The sequence below is a fragment of the Urocampus carinirostris genome, chromosome 2 (genome assembly GCF_059441175.1).
Source record: "Urocampus carinirostris isolate Australia breed hairy pipefish chromosome 2, RoL_Ucar_1.0, whole genome shotgun sequence".
NCBI lineage: Eukaryota > Metazoa > Chordata > Actinopteri > Syngnathiformes > Syngnathidae > Urocampus > Urocampus carinirostris.
This window is the reverse complement of record NC_142350.1, coordinates 48,205,070-48,222,820: the sequence shown is the minus strand read 5'-3', so window position 1 is coordinate 48,222,820 and position 17,751 is coordinate 48,205,070. Positions and strand designations below refer to the sequence as shown.

Here is a 17,751-nt window from a genome sequence, read left to right as displayed (position 1 = left end):
AATTTGTGTCATGCGTGGCAGCCCTTTCTTGTTGATTTTGCCGAGAACAGACAGCACCCATTTAGCCGCGACCCATTATCCCCGGTTGACTACTTCTGAGCATGGAGGCTGAAAGAATAAAAAAGGTGTCATGCGAGGCAACTCTTTTTTCGCTCTTTTTCCCCACCTCAAATAATCACCCATGCAGACAAGATCCATTATCCCTAGTCATTTATTGCCGAGATTGAGTGCTGTAGGAGCTAATTTGTGTCGTGCCTCTTTATTCTGTTTTCTGCCTTAAATGAACAGCCCCCGTACTGGCAAAATCAATTATCCCAATTAGACTATAAGTGCAAGCGGGGCCTGGCATAGCACATGTTAAAAATCTGGTGTTAAAGCAATCGTTAGTGAAAGGGGATTTTCCTTTCCCATTAAACCGCTAAAATAAGGATTACAGTACAACATTAATACTCTTCATATTAAAACCCCTTTTTTGCTAGTCTTCAGGTAAAACAAAATGAATTATTTTCAGTTTAACTCATGGATTGTGTCACTCAAAAGCTTAATATAGAAAAAAAACTGTGAGGTTAGCCCTGCGACTGGCAGGGAGCCAGTTCAGGGTGTCCCCTGCCCACTGCCAAGACATAGCTGGGGTGGGCTCCAGCACCCTTGCGACCCTACTGAGGATAAGCGGTGCAGATAATGGATGGATGGATGGACCTGCGAGGTTACTCATGTTGTCCCTAGGTCTAACTACTACATGGTGGTGCCGGTATGGTATATATATTTTTTGCATTATCATAAAATAAAAAAAATCAACATAAATAAAGTGACATTTGAAATAACCATGAAAAAAAATCCCAGATCTATGGCAAACTCCTCAATGACTCCCACCGCCAAATTATCCACAAACTGTCTTATTTTCTCAAGCGTTGCTTTACGGCCCCCTCGGCCGCCGCCAATGTAAATGGAGCCGCGTCCCATCCGCCCGGGTCCCTCTTTTTGCCCCCCCTAACGTGATTTATTTGCCTCCGTTCCAATATTTGTCGGCACTGTGTTTTCTTCCCCTTGTCCAAATGTCACCCCTTCTAGAAAGACAATATGGGGGCGCGACAAAGAAGAGGTGGGAAAACGGGGAAGAAGTTGGGAAACTCGTAAAAAGAGCAACTTTGGGAAAATTAAACATTCGGATGGGACTAAACGCATCTTCGAATCAGGAAAAAGAAAAAAAGTTTTACATTTAATTTTCGGAAGAAAGTCTTTTCAAGATGCATACAATTACAATGATTTTTATTTTATTTTTTTTCTTATGATTTTTTTTCAATTCACATTTAAAAAACAATTATTAAAATTGATAATTTCTGAATAAAATACATTTAAAAAGTTTTTAAGTAGAAAATCTTACAGCCATTTATCTCATTTTTTTCTATTTATCACTATTGTTATGACTATTTGTTATGACTAAATTACAATTTTTAAAATTATTATTATTACTATTTATTTTGTTTTTCCAATTGGTATGTCTTTTAAATACATTTTGAAGAATTAAAGGTAAATAACTTAAAATATTTTTTATCAATTATATTGAGCAAAATCATTTTATGCTTATTTTTTCAATGTAAATTTTACTATTCATTTACTATTATTTACAGATCAATTACTGACAATATGCTATTCAAAAATATTTTGCTATTTAAATAAATAACAATGTGAATATAAATTCAAGGTTATTTTGTTATTTTCAAAAGTAATTACTTATGTATTTACTATCATTTTAAATTAATCATAATTATTTCTAATAATTATTTTGCAGATTATTTTTAGGTTTCCTGGAGAAAAATGACACGTCATTAATATTTCATGTTTATTTTGTTCTTTTTAAAATTCAAACACTGGTCATTGCAAACTATTTTTATTACAAATAATCTGGAGAAAATAACCCAATCTTAATTAAAAAATCCATGTTATTTTGTTCTTAATTCAATAGTGATTATTTATGTATTCTTTTTTTTTTAACTAACCACAAACCGTTTTACAAAAAATATTCAGCAGAAATAGCACATTAGTACATTTTGCGCTCTTTTTGAAATTTGAATATTCATCTTTTATTATTATTATATAAATGTTTATCAATTAACAATATTTTTATGAAAAATATCAAGAAAAAATATTTAAGGTTTTCTGGAGAAATTACACAGAAATAATATTTTCTAAAATTAAATCATTTATTGAGATTTTTCTGTTAAATTTTGTAACAAAAAATCCTTTAAATTATTTTGAATTTCTTTTATTTGAAATTGCAATTATTCTGTTACATTTACCTTTTTATGACTGCGATATTGTTTATAGTTACACTCCTGACTAAAAAGTGTGAACAGTATTTGAAACAAAATGTAAATAACCTGGGCAGCCCTATGAGACTCTTTGTGATTAAGGGCGTCACAAATCAACATGACTTGACTTGATGTTAAATGTAAAGGCCTGCCTTTATATAGGGCTTTTCAAGTTAATGAAGACCTCCACTAGCGCTTTACAATGTGGTTCACACTTACCCATTCACACACACACAGACTCACCACCGATAGCAGCGTCAGCCATGCAAGGCAACTAATCAGTTTTGGAAAAAAGTGAATTTTCTCTTAATGTTTTAGTAAAAATTTCCCCCATTTTTTCAATATATAGATTTTTTTTCTTTTTAATTGCAAAAATCCTAATATTGGTATATTTAGTCTTTTTTAAGTACCCTTTTATTTGATTAAATGTGGCGTGCATAATTTGAGGGTTCCCTAAAAAGTCCAAAGTGAAATATTTTATCTATTAAGTATGTGTTAATAATGCTCAACTGAGTTCAAAGAGCCTTTATATTTTATTTTTTTACCACTGCGCCTATCGATTTTTATCTTTTTACCTTCAGTGTTCCGGCCACGGAGCGCATTACGCTGGAGGAAAGGAGGCAGGGAGGTTGGGAGGGAGGAGAGGGATTTCACGCGCTTGCTTGTGGTTTTCTTTTAATCCAGGATATAAACGGTGTTAGTAATAAAAGACTGTTTCAAAAACAGTCCAGATGCAAACCCAAACCTTAAAAAAAAACATGAAAAAAGTGCATTAGAAAGTCACCGTATTTGTATATTCGACATAAGGAGCTTGACAGAGGCTGCAATAATGATTTTAGCCAGAAGATGGCATCCGCGAGTAAAATATGTTGAAGTTACGGACACCACCTTTGACTTTCAAACATGACATCACCTCTCAAAGTTTTATATGCACTCTTGTTATCTGTTTCAAACACTTAAGCCCCCTCCCTCATTTCCATCCCATCCAAACCCCGTCTCCACCCGTACCGCCTCTTTATAACCCAAGTCCACGGCCGCTTACCAACCGGAATTCGTTGTGCACAATGGGACGCGCCGGTGCCGCAGCGCTCCCGACCCAATTTTGATCCTGGCTTCCGGAAGTGTGAAAATTCCTTTTTCTTCTCAAACGTCAACACGTGGACTTGTTTTGGGTCGGGAAGTCCAAAGAACCTGCCCGGAAAAGTTCTGACAGAGCATGCTGGGTGCAAAGATAGTATTCATTCAGGACAACTTGGATTAAATTTGAGTTTGATCTGCATATATTAAACTGGATATCACAACACTGCTGACTGGTAAGAATAAACATTGGCTATTTTGTTGTTTTTTTTTACAGAAAAAGATTATATTATTAAAAACAATACAAAAACAGATAAATAAAAAAGACATACCCCACCCTCAAAAACATCAGGTGCACAGACTAATTTCTTTTTTCATTTCAATTTTTGTTTCCAATTTTTACAACATTATTTCTACACAGTCATATCTTGTATTAAAATATTTTTTCTACAGAAAAAAAAGAAAATTTAAAACATCATGTCTGATTATAAAATAGTAAAAAATAAAAGTGGCCTTTTATTTATCTACTTAGAAAATAAAATGGCATTTTCTTTTTCTATCTATTTACAAAAAAAGAACATACAAGTGGCCTTTTGTTTATTTTTTATTTTTACATAAAATACTACAAAAATAAAACATTTTTATTTTTGATTGTATTAATTCGAAAAGAATATGAAAAAATATCATTTAAAAACAGAAACAGTGGTATTTTGTTTATGAATTAAAATCAAAATTAAAAGTTTTTTTTTTCACTTTTATTTTTCTTCTCGAGTTGGAGAAGTTTGGTGCTTGAAATTAGACTGTCAAGTATAATTAAGTCACCAGTGTTAAAACAAGTAGATCTAAATACGGTGTAGCATTTTTTTAGGGAGAAAGAAATAATTACAAATATGGATTTTGTTGTTGCATTATAGTCATTTGTGTTCATTTGATTTTGTTCTTATGGTTAATAGCATTAGCATTATAGCAATTTTTACAGATCATTTTTTACAGAGAAATAAGAATTTTATATAATGGTAAAATAAAAAAACTTATTTCTGTCGGTATCAATTTATTTTTCCTTATTTTAGCATTAGCAATAATAATAATGAAAACATTAAAAAAAAAAACTGGTTGAGCTTATTGTAGTAAAAAAAGGGTTTTTATTCTTTTGTTTTCCATTGTAGGAAAAGTTTGGACACCTTTGATTGTTCAAAATCGCTTTTTTCACAATACAATATTTATTTCATACTTGAATTTAATCAACTTGCTTCAATAGGAAAACATTTAATCCCTCCAAAAATGTCCCCAGATCTCCGTTGACTTTGTTTGACCTCTGCCAGCTATGAGGGTCTCAAGCCCAGGTTCAGGAACTTAAGTGGCTGTCCTGAGATCCCCCCACGGGCCCCTGGCCCTCGGCCCCCCCACCCCATCTAACGCACCCAGACGGCCGGCCGGACTATCTGATGCCAAGCATCCCTCCTGTCAATCTCACGGCATCGCTCCTCCTCCTGTTGCTATGGGCGACCCAGCTCGCCATGGCAACCAACTGGCTGTAAGTGTGTGTGTGTTGTGACGCTCCCCGCACTAGTTTGTTTGTCTTGCTATAACGTTTAAAAAATGGTGACATGCTCCCTTTTTTTCCCTTTTGTTTCCCCGACCGTGACCTTTCCCTTTTCTCTCCCGTTGCCGTCACTTTGGGATTCTTCGTCTTGTCTTGTTTTTGCCCCCAACCCCAGGACCCCCCCCCCAAAAAAGCACCTCAAGGTCCTTCTTTACTAAGTTTTTTTGCACAATTGCGGGCCCCGTATTGCGTCACTACACCGCAAAAGTACTCTTTAACTACCGGTACTCATTTGAATCTTATAACTCTAGTCATAAACTCAATATACTGGGAGGGTGTCACAGGTTTTATAGAATAAAAGCGTCCCAAGTTCTCAAATACACTGTATATACCAGGGGTGGGCACACTACGGCCTGCAGGCCACATGAGGCCCGCCAGGCTTTCTCATCCGGCCTGCCAAATGGAAACGGTCAAAATGACATGACAATGTATAGAACAGTAAATAAATAATACGAATAAAAAATATGTGGTTCCAACTATGATTTGATTGGCCCTTTGTGTGTCTACTACAAAAGTACTACTAGAAAAAGACAAAATTTAGTGCTTAAAAACAGGGACCTCACGTATTATTTTGCTTTCATTCTTAAAAGAAAGAAAAATCTATAGAAATACAGTACTACAAAAATACTACTACAGTAATACTATAATGCAAAAATACTACTAAAGAAATATTAGAACAGAACTACTATAAACATACAACGACAGTGATATTCCAAAATCCTATAGAAATACTTGAAAATTACTACTATGGAAAGACTACAAAAATACTACAGAAATATTTGAACAGAAACACTATCAACATACAACTACAGTAATATTACAAAATACTATAGAAAGTTACTGCTATGGAAACCCTACAAAAATATTACAGAAATACTAAAAAAACAACTACTATGGAAATGCTACAAAAAATACTACTGCAGTAATAATACAAACATATCATTACAGAAATACTATGAGACAAAAATACTATTACAAAAATATCACAACATAAATAACATAATCCTAATACTAGATATATTACGACAGAAATACAACTATGGAAATAGTCCAAAAATACCATGGCAGAAATACTACAAAATACACCTAAAATAAAAGTACGGTAATACTAAAAGAATACAACAGAAATGTTACAAAATCCGAATGCAGAAATACTGCAAAATACTAAAGTAATACTCCAAGACTAAATATCAAATTGAGAGCTTGAAACAAGGACCTTATATATCATTTTAATTTAATTGTGTCTTTAAAAAAAACAAACCAAATGTAGATGTCTGATTGTACAGTATATTTATTCAAATTAAAAAAAATGGATAGGTCTCTAGGATTTGGTCTCTTGGCCATATTCGAGAAGCCACCTCTGGTATATAAAGTGATACTTGTGTACTTGACAATAATACCCTCCGGATTAGCTTAAAGATTAAACCTAAAGAAGATACAATCATGAAATAATTTAAAGCAATATCTGTATTCACTCACTACTTCACCCTTCTTACTCCACAGCCTCAGTGCATCACAGGTTGAAAAATATTCTGCAATCCATTATCCCTGATCGCATATTGCTGCAAGGGGGGCTAGCAGAGCACATTTTTTGTCAGCCCTGATGCCTTTTTTGCCTGTCTGTCATCCAAGAAGGGAACTGCACTGGTGCAACCATGATCCGTTATCCCTGATTACGTATTGCTGCAAGCAGGGACCAGCAGAGCTCATATTTGCAGCGCTTTTCTTTTGCGTTTTTTTCATACCCAAAATGAAGTTCACTCGTGCAACCGTGATCCATTACCCCCATCCTATACTGCCGCAAGGAGGGACCAGAAGAAAGCACTTCTGTTGGGAGGCAGACATTCTGGCAGGCTTAAAATGCACAGTCAACTGTAAAATGAACTGCAGATGAGATCCACTATCCCCAGTCGACTATTGCACACTTTGCGTATTTTCGTATATTGCAGCGGATTCTTGTCCTCTTTAAAGAGCAATTACCCTATGCTACCTTTGAGCATCAGTTTGATGGAAGACACTTGAACACCATTTTTGTATTTGGCAATCCTTTACTTCTTCAACTCAAAGGTTGTTCAAACTGTTCTCCCCTTTCCTTTTAATTATCAGACATATTTTGGGGACACTTTAGTATTACCCCCCCCCCCCCCCCCCCCCCAAAAAAAAAAGGACAAAACACAGTAAAGCACAATCAATTCTCAACACGTGTTGTCAAGCAAATAGCTTCTCTCTAAATAATGCTAACTGAATAGCTAAGATGGCCACTCATCTCACTGTTCAGGTTAGTTTGAGTTCAGACTTTTCATCCAAATATTTTAGTTGAAAAGTGATTTGTTTTAGTACATAGTCGTTTGAGTATCGTGGTATCACTTTACTTGGGTAACTTTGGTCTTTAAGTCCACTGCTTTATTATTAAAGCTAACATGTGGCTGAACTATTAACCAGAAGGGTCAGGTTTTCTTTATCCTCTGCAAAGAGTAAAAATCGCACTCATGATCATTTGCGAGCTGAGACGATAACATTCCCTCCATCATATTAATTAATATCCAGCAGCACTGATAAGGCGTGTGTCCGAACATTCAAACAGATGATGGTCATGATTTCTTTATCCCCTGTAAAGAGCGACTACGATGAAAGCAGGACGTCAATCCCCCCACCCCCTTCTGACAATAAACAAAGAAAATCTGGATTACTGTTGACTTTCCCTTTCTGCCTTTGTCACATTCAGTGGTAATCAGGTTGTAATGAGTTATTTTCTGTTTTAGGGGCAAATTGTTGTAAAATGTTCTCTGAGCCCAAATTTTATGTGTGGTTCTTCAGCTCCCTGGCGAGGCTGCCCCGCTCCAGGCCCGTGTCGGGCGCTGCCCCGTGTGCTCGGCTGAGGGGGCTTACCCCGGGTCAGGTGGGTGTGTGCAGGGCAAGGGGGGAGGTCATGGAGTCCGTACGAAAAGCTGCCGAGATGGTCGTGGAAGAGGTAAAAATATATTCTAAATTCATTCGAGTTTGTTTCCTGTTATCATTCTACTTAAAGTATTTATTGTGGGAATAATCAAGCGACTATTGTTGGCGTTTTTGCAATTATGGGATTGGTTTTCGTTAGACGCGATGAATGATTTTAAGTTTAGAGGACGGGGTAGAGCACGACTTAGGTTAAAGAATCTATAAAACGCCTATTGTCGTCATAAAAAAAAAGGAACCGACCTGGAGCTGTATTTTACTGTAGTCAAGTCATGTTTATTTGTGACACCCTTAATCACAAAGATAGATAGATAGATAGATAGATAGATACTTTATTCATCCCCGAAGGGAAATTCAAAGAGTATCAAAGGGCTGGACAGATCAAAGACTTTTGCAAACTATTATTACATGAGGGCAAATAATACACATATTATCAACATAAAATCTAGATTATTCATATGCTATAGAGTAGAAGTGTGTTTTAAGCTTAGATTTAAACATTTCCACAGCTGTAGTGCCTTTACAAAGATGACAGTTCGGATTTACGCTGTTTGATAGCAAGTTGCTAATGCGAACTGCTGACCATTCTGTAATTGTAAATGTTCTGCATATATATATATATATATATAGCGCTTTTCAAGCCTTAAAACCTCCCATAACGCTTTACAATAAACTTCACACTTTTAAATGAAGTTTTTGAGCACTAAGGGGCGCTAAATACACATTGCCCCTCTGATGAAACAATTAAATGAGTCAGAGTGTAGTTACAACTGCCGAAATCCAAACAAGAGTTCAAACATGAATAAAGATGTATTTTTATCAAGCGGCACGGCGGTTGGGTGTTTAGCGCGCAGCCCCCATGGTGCGGAGGTCCAGGGCTCAAGTCCAGCTCCCGCAGCCTGCTCGTGTGGAGCTTGCATGTTCTCCCCATGCCTGCGTGAGTTTCCTCTCACATTTCAAAAACATGCATGTCCGGTTTATTGTCCGGTACAAATTGTCCCTAGGTGTGGATGGATGTGTGAGTTGTCTACCTGCCCACTGCCCGAAGTCAGCAGGGGTGGGCTCCAATAACCCCCGCGACCCAACCGGGGATAGGCGGTCCGTGCAGATAATGGATGGATGGTCTTTTTGACAAAATAAATTAAAATAAAATTATTCAAATAAGCACTACAATCATGTCTAGTAAATAACAGTTTTGCCCACTTAAAGGGATTTGTTTCAACCAAAACGAGAAAAACAAATTCGAGAGTCGAATTTAACCATGGGCATGGACCTAATGAATTCCATTGAAATTCAGTGTCAGCACCAATTCCGGAACCGGCGCTGGAACTGTTCCACCACCCCCAGAGGGATCAATGTATTCGGCAGAGTCATGAACCAAGGTGTGCCCACATAAAAATCAATCTGGCCCGTTTTTTCTTCCTTTACTAAATATTTTGTTCCCTTTTTAACAGGCACTCGCGAGGCAGCTTTTGTGCACGCCCTTTCTTCAGCCGCGGTAGCGGTGGCGGTGACACGTGCATGCACGAGGGGGGAGCTGGAGCGGTGCGGCTGTGACAGGAAAGTCAGAGGGCTCAGCCCCGAGGGTGAGCATCCTATTCGCTTACATGGAAAATAACTGGGGGAGACGTTCCAAAACATGCTGGCATCAGTCAAAAAAAGTCACGATTCAAGGCTGTGGCAAACCGGTTCTGAAAATAATTCACTGCGGGTGGTTCATTGTGATTTCTAGGAAAATTCTATTTTAATGGTTAAGAGAGCCTTTTTTAAACCTACTTGTGATACAAAGAACCTGATAGTTACACTGTAACAACGTAGGATTAACACAGTAATAACATATTTTCGAAATGCGTACCAAACTGGTGGCTTCACACTAATCAATAAGAAGAGTAGTTCTCGCCTTCAAAAAGGTGCACTGGTAGAACAATAACAGTTTCAGGGTTCCTACAACTTAAAGCATGTTAAATTCAAGACTTTTTGAGACTTTTAAATGCCTTTTGAAATAAAATTCAAGGCCAATTTGACAAAACAAACAAAAAAAAATTCTTGCACACAGTACATTGTGTCTTGTACACAATACCTGGAACAGCTTTGAGCCCTGGTGAAAATGTCGGACAGCCACTTCTCGTTAAATTTACACTTTTCCATTGTCCAAAGTAAAAACCTCTGTCCGAAGCTGCTATGTGTATTATGGGTACACCTAAGACACTGAAAGGCCCGACTGAAACGACATCGTTTTGATAGTCACGCGATGTTGCCATGTAAGTAAATCGGTGAATTATTAAACAAAACAATAGATATGAAGAAATAAAAATCATACTACATACTATCATACTACATGTTCCCATTTTTAAGACTTTTGAAAATTGGATTAAAGACATTTTAAAGCCAATTCAGTCCTTATTTATGTCAGAACCAGAACAGAAGGAGGACCCCGATGCGTTAAGTTTATTGAGATATAGAGGAAAAACAAACGCCAGCGATCCGGTGCTCGCTGGACGAGGGAAGCAAGCTGCTCGAGGGATCGGAGCGTGTTCGGAATGCGGAAGTGGATCTCCCGGAACGAGAGATTGTGGCGTGGTCAAACGGGAAAAACTGCCGATAGCCGGAGCGGGGGATCAGAGCGTGGTTGGTAGTCAAAAACAGGTCGTTAGCTGGGACGGGAGATCGGAACGTGGTCAGTGGTCAAAAACGGGTCGTAGCCGGAGACAAACGGGGATTGGGATACAAATGAAAAAATGGGACAGACGGGAGACAGAGTCAGTGCTTGCCTTGCGTAAGCAGAGGTTCGCTGACGAACTGAATAGGAGGGGGAACCGATCAGGTAACCAGCAGCAGCTGGCGCCAAACGAGCGAGCACAGGTGAGTTCAAAGAGTAATCATGACAATAATGATTTCAATGCCTTTCAAGACTTTTCAAGGATCAGCAAGAACCCTGATTTTATCTGCAAAGACGTTATGTTTGACTCCATTTTCGCATATCTGTTTCAGGTTTCCAATGGTCAGGCTGCAGCGACAATTTATCGTACGGCGTGGCCTTTTCCCAAACCTTCGTAGACGAACCCGAACGAGCCCGGGGTTTGTCTGCCGGCCGACCACTGATGAACCTGCACAACAACGAGGCCGGTCGAAAGGTTTGCTCGTTATCCCGCCGTGCATTTTTATCTTTCTGTGATATTTGCGATATCTTTTTACGTTTTTAGGCCATCCTGCATAACATGCAGGTGGAGTGCAAGTGCCACGGCGTTTCGGGCTCGTGCGAGCTAAGAACGTGCTGGAAAGTCATGCCGCCGTTTCGCCGTGTGGGAATCGTGCTCAAAGAGCGCTTTGACGGAGCTACTGAGGTAAGACGGTGGAAAAGCGGTCCTTCAAGTTAAAGTTCGTTTAGTAGTTTAATTCGATATCTAGTAGCGAGCTACTAATTCATTAAACGAAAACATAAACCCCACAATTATTGTTTTCTTAAATATACAAGGGTGTGATAAAAGCCGATTTGTTTTTCTTTTATAGCTGCATATGAATCGATTCCGACCAAATTAAATATTTTACATGCTTTGAAAACATACTGGAGCATAATAGCAAACATTTAACTCAAAGGCTACCAAAGACAGCTACGGAGGTCAAAGATCCATTCTAGCTAGGCTGCCATAGGCGTCAAAGATCCATTTTAGCCCGACTGCCACTGATGGCTATTAAGGTCAAAGATCCATTCTAGCTAGGCTGCCATTGACATCAAAAATTGATTTTAGCAGTTATAGACATAAATGAAATCTCTTCTAGCTTGGCTGCCATTAGTTGCTATAGATGTCAAAGATGTGTTCCGGCCAGGCTGCCGTAGACAGCTATTGATGTCAAAGATCCATTCTAGCTAGGCTGCAATTGACATAAAAAAAATCGATTTTAGCAGTTATAGACATAAATTAAATCTTTTCTAGCTAGTCTGCCATTAGTGGCTATAGATGTCAAAGATGTGTTCCAGCGAACTGGGGATTTTTTTTTTGCACAGAATTGCCAATTTTATCGGTACATAAACCAAAATCAGTTGTACTGTTCCTGATGCCAATTTTCACAATGAACTTTTACTCAATGAGAACGTAAACTCATATTTTGAACCTTGAAGTTCTTAGTTCATATCATGAGAAATTTGTGACTCCTCCGCTAGGTCCGCCTGACTCGCATTGGATCCAGGACCGCTCTTCTCCCTCGAGACCCGCAGGTGAAACCCCCTGCTGCCAGAGACTTGGTGTACCTGGCACCATCTCCGGACTTTTGTCACCTGGACCCTGACAACGGCATCCCCGGCACTGCGGGCAGAAGATGCAATGGTGAGATGAATCCCACAAAGAAATCGGGAGCTCTTCTTTATTTTTGGTCCGATCGGCCCCCAGGGACCTCACGGTTGGCCCCGGACGGCTGCGAGCTGGTGTGCTGCGGGCCTGGCTACAGAGCTGGCCGGGCCGAAGTGGTACAGCGGTGCTCCTGCAAGTTCTCCTGGTGCTGCTCGGTCCGATGCCAGCAGTGCAAGAACACCGTTACTGTTCACACCTGCAGAGTTTAAAATGGTGACGGGTCCCTCTCACACCTGAACCTCTTTGCGAGAAAAAAACAGACCTAACACCTTAGAAGAGAACCCGAACAAACACACGACACACTCCTGAACCACAGGCTGACGATAGGACTACTGTAATCCCTCGCTACTTCAGTCTTTTGCTGTCAAAGCGCATTTTGGCCGGGCTCTGAGACTTCTTTTTGCCATTATGTCCAGCAAAAATATCTACTGCACTAGTGAAGTTGCAATCCATTATTACTGATCGCATATCGCTGCAAGCGTGGCCCGACCGAGCACATTTTTGTCTGCTCTCTTTTTGCCGTTATTTTACAACCAGAATGAATTATGCGGCTGTAATTCATTATCCCCAATCCCATATTGCTGTTCATTCGAATCCGACAAGTTTTTTTTGTCGGGAAGCTTGCTGTTCTTGCCTGTCTAAAATGAAATCCAGGGTTATGGCCACTATCCATTATCCTAGGTCATCAATTGCTAAAAGTAGGTGCAGACTGAGTGCTTTTTTTCAGTTCAGCCCACTGAAGCGTGCCATTGTGGCTCATCTGGATAGAACTTCACTGTTTTGGCTACAATCCATTATTCCCAGTTGACAATTACTGAAAAGCAGAGGCTACCACAGCACCCTTTTCCGGTTTGGGCCGCTGAAGCATGCCATATCGGCTCGCCTAAAATACACTGTTTTGGCCACGATCGATTAGATAGAGTATCGTTACCAGGCCTGGCAGCTCTTTTTGGCGTTTTGTCTAACAAAAAGTGAACTACAGTTGTGCAGCTGCAATCTATTATCTCAATCCCAAATTGTTGTAAGCAGGGATCCGGGAAAAGGCACCTTTGTCGGGAGGTGTGCCGAACTGGCCGGCTCAAATGAAATCCCCAGTTGTGGCCGCAATTCATTATTCCCGGTCGACTAATGCTAAGAGCAGGGGCTGGCAGAGCACCCTTTTTTCGGTTCAGGCCGCTGAAGCGTGCCATTGAGGCCTGCCTACAAGGAACTGCACTGTTTTGGCTGCAATCCTCTATCCCCAGTTGACTATTGCTGAGAGCGGGAGCCGAGAAAAAAATAATTGTGTGTGATAGGCGACAGATCTTTCATTTCGTTCTCTCCGCCTAAGACGAACAGCACCCGTGCGGCCGTGATCCATTATCCCCGGCCGACTAGTGCTGTGAGCTAAAGCCGGCGGTGAGCATCTTAAAAATGAAGGGGGGAGGTTTCAACCTTGTTGACTTTCACATATCACAGGGGGCGTTCTGGTCTCCATTAACTACAATAAACGAGGGATGACAGTACTTTACCAGTGACGACACGATTATCTCCTAATTCTCGTACTTTTACAAGGATGCAGTTTTCTGAAATGTTGATAACACTCAAACAGACAAGCACAGACGTGCACATGCAATGGAAACCAGTTGAACTTTTATTCCATATCCTGGACATTTATGTGCCGGTGTTATCATCCTTGAAAGCATAGTTTCCTAACTAGTGTGCCATGAGACCTTCTCCGCAGTGCCCAAAAATAAAATCTCGACTCGATTGGCAGAAAATTTTGCAGCCTTTTTCTTTTTACATTATTTATTATACTTGTTAAATTTTGTTGAAGTAAGATTTATGCTTAAAATAAGAAAAATCTTTGTTTATTCTCGCAGATGGGGGTTTGTTTTTTCTAACCTTGTTAGAAACAAAATGAGCAAAATTGTAGGACACCAGCTAACACATGACAGCGTTTTGCTCAATAAACCAGTGTTTTTTTAACCAGTGCGCCGGGGCACGCTAGTGTGCCGGGAGACCTTGTCTAGTGTGCCGAAGGAAATTTCCGATATTATATTTCCATGAAAAAAGCATGCCATTGTTCAGTATATTTCCTTTTATTCCAGTGGTCAGCCAAAAACCTTGAACATTCATCTACCCGGCAGCAGTTTCCTATTCTTTTACCCTTTATATTAATTATGAGGTAGACAGGGAAATGTTATTAATAACTTATTTTGTTTGATGAAGCTGTTTAGGATTGTACTCCGACATAATACAATCAATCAGTGTAAAAATATTGCTACTCATTATAGTACTCATTTGGATTGATAATTTCTTATTTAAAAAAACAAACAGAAAAAGTCAATTTAGTAAAATGAAGTTATTGTACTGGCAGATCTTTTTGCTTATTTTAAGTATTATTTTTATATTATTCTTTAGAAAAAGAAAATAAATATGCAGTAAAACTTATAAAAGTGATATAGTAAAATCTGTAATACTGTAAAATTATTTACAAAAATAACCTATATTACCTCCAGATCCACAGTGACCACAAACAATGATAATAATGTCACACTGTCAATTTAGGCAACATGATCATTTAAGCTTTAAAATAAAATAAAAATTGAATTAATATCTTATCATTTTCGACAGTGTGCCTCAAGATTTTTGACTAAAAAGTGTGCCTCTGCTCAAAAAAGGTTGAGAAACACTGCTATAAGCCATGGTAAAATTCCTTAAAATAGAAAAACATTTGATGTTATTAGGTAGGATAATTTTGTAGTGTGTTGATAACAAAATGATGTTTATTGAAATGATCTGATGAGATAAAAGGTTTCGGTAACCAAATGTCTGAATTTGTTTTTTAATATTTAAAAGTATTTGTTATGTGATTACAGTTGGAAAAAGTTTAAGTCTCTGTTTTAACTGTCAGATAATATTGTACGTTTATTTCTGCCCTGCCCAGTTTTTGTTTGTCCATTATCTAATTTGGCCCAGTTTATAAAAATCATTTAACATTTCATTATAACATTTATTTATCAATCATAAAAATACAATAATATCAATCACCAAAACTATCTATGTTCTTATCCACAGCCACAATAAAAATAAAAAACTACATCTAGGCCTGCCTTGAAGATTGAAATGTTTTTTAACAGCAGGATCAGCGTGCCTCCATTTTTTTCAATACATTTTTTTAAACAGAAATTACAATCAAGAAAATCACTGCATGTTTTGGCTCACAAACGGTTAAGAAAACTGCCCCAAAGTAAATATTGCCTGTTTGCTTCACTGGTAAAATATGTGACACTAAGATGACCAAGGATTTGGAATAAAAACTCTGCTTTCCATACCGCACCAAAACACATCACCTAATGATCTACTGAAACCGACAACGCTCTTAAAGCCGAACATAAGAGGCACTAACGGAAACGTTGCCACGCTAGTTTCCTCTCAGTTTTATTTATTGCACACCGGAGCCATTGCCTCACTTCCATGCTCTACGCGGAGGATAACTTCTACTGACATCCGTGTCCGACTATCTCCTGCCGATAGCTTTGCTCGTGTCCTCTAATAAAGTGCAATAGTTTTGTCCCACTACAATGACAAGTTTTTTCTTTTTTGTCGGGTTAAGTTGAACCTTCCTGCTCAATGTTTGCGCACTCAACCATTTAATTGTACAGTAAACCCTTGCTTATCGAAGGAGTTACGTACCAAAAAGAACCCATAAGTGAAATCTGCAAAGTAAAAAGCTTTTTTTAGTACAATTAGAGTAGAACTCCAACAAACAACATCAATCCGTTCTGAGGTGGGGATTGCGAAGGGAAATTTCTGTATAGCTGGGTAAAAAAAACCCAATGTAAATTGGCTCCAAACACATGGTATCCCACATAAAAACTATCAAAAAACAAAATAGTACATAGTAAATACTACTTTTACATGTATATGATTTAATAGCATAAATATAAACGTAAACAAATATGGATATTTTATTTACTTTTGGTGTGACATGACTAAACTGGTAGTGGAGTAGCGGGTGGATGCAGAGGGGAGCGAAAACAAGAAATAAAAATGAACGATTTTAAAACTGTCATGCCCTCAGTTAATTTTTAATTTATTTATTTTTTTTTAGCTCTAATCGCCTCCTTGTTTATAATTGTCCCGTTCGACCATTGTTAACAGTAACGCAACTTGAAGAGGGTAGCAATTTGATTGCCTCTTTATATTTTCTGAGAATTGCAAGCTCATTATCCATGGTTATGTTTTACTTCTCCTTTTAGCATCACTGCAAGCCATGGTAACAGCCAATAAATACAGCACAAGAAAACGATGATTTATCGCGGTAGGTAACTCGCAAAATATTAATGAAAGACACAGCTCCAACAGCCTTGGCAATTTAAATTCAAGACTTAAGACTTTAAAATCTTCATTTGAAATTCAAGACCAAGGGGCCAAAATAACCCCACAATTGAAACAAACACAACAAAACTACTTCTTGTGCACAATAATTTGGGCACGCCTGGCACAGCTTTTAGCGATGGCGAAAAATGTCACATTAAAATTACCCTTTGCTATGGTCCAAAGTAAACATCTCTGTCCAAAGTCGCTATGTGTATTGTGGGTAGACTGAAGACATGTGTCTGACTGAAACCACATCACCGTTTTGATAATTCTGTTATTGTGGTCGCACCAAGATACCATGAAAGTAAACCTGTGAATTATTAAAAGACACTTGATAAATGTTACCATTTTAGTTCATACAAATAAAAATCAGATATCTCTGTTCACATTTTCAAGACTTTCGAAAATAGGATTCAAGACATTTTAATGGCAATAAAGGCCTTAATTTTAGAATCATGAATTCAATGCCTTTTCAGACTTTAAGACTTTAACTCATCATTAATGAAACACCACAAAGCTGGAAATGTATGTTTTTTCAACAGTCTGAATAATTTGTGGTTGGTGTCGTAATGAGGAGCCCAAAAACATCTTGTCCTCATCTTAAGGCACCCAAAACATTGAAAAAGCCATATTGGACCAAAAAAGCACTAGATAAGACTTATTATGATCGTATGTATCTATTTTGGCCTATTGTTAAAAATGACTAAACTGGATGCAGCACATCCTGTGAAGAATGATGTGCCTAATGTTTTGAAGGATACCGCCTCAAGTTTAAATTTGCTACTAGATTAAAGAGACAGTGTGTATTATTTAGCGCCTCCAGGTGGTAAAAAAAAAAATCTTCATTTGAAAAAAAGTTCATTTAAACGATAAGCAAAAATATATGAACCGTCATGTACACATGCTTTTTTGGAATACTTGGCGGTCGAGAAATTTGCATTTGTTTTGACATAAGATGATCCTCACCTAGAGGGAGATGACATGATTGGTCCCATCTTGCTGCCAAAGCTACCCTCAAAACCTGTGTTCCTTGCTTTTTTATTTTGCAAATAATTTGATTTATTTAAGTTATTTATTTTACCCAAGAAAT

The 17,751-nt window shown here is 38.1% G+C and overlaps 1 protein-coding gene across 1 annotated transcript; it reads left to right on the top strand.

The window, feature by feature from the left end:
* Positions 1 to 4,834: 4,834 nt before the first annotated feature.
* On the top strand, positions 4,835 to 15,088 carry wnt4b (wingless-type MMTV integration site family, member 4b). Its single transcript, XM_088326847.1, has 8 exons — positions 4,835 to 4,923; positions 7,810 to 7,963; positions 9,245 to 9,329; positions 9,402 to 9,533; positions 10,939 to 11,081; positions 11,151 to 11,291; positions 12,110 to 12,272; positions 12,336 to 15,088. The coding sequence occupies exons 1-8, from the start codon at positions 4,835 to 4,837 to the stop codon at positions 12,503 to 12,505; spliced, it is 1,077 nt and encodes a 358-aa protein (XP_088182973.1). The 3' UTR covers positions 12,506 to 15,088.
* Positions 15,089 to 17,751: the final 2,663 nt, after the last annotated feature.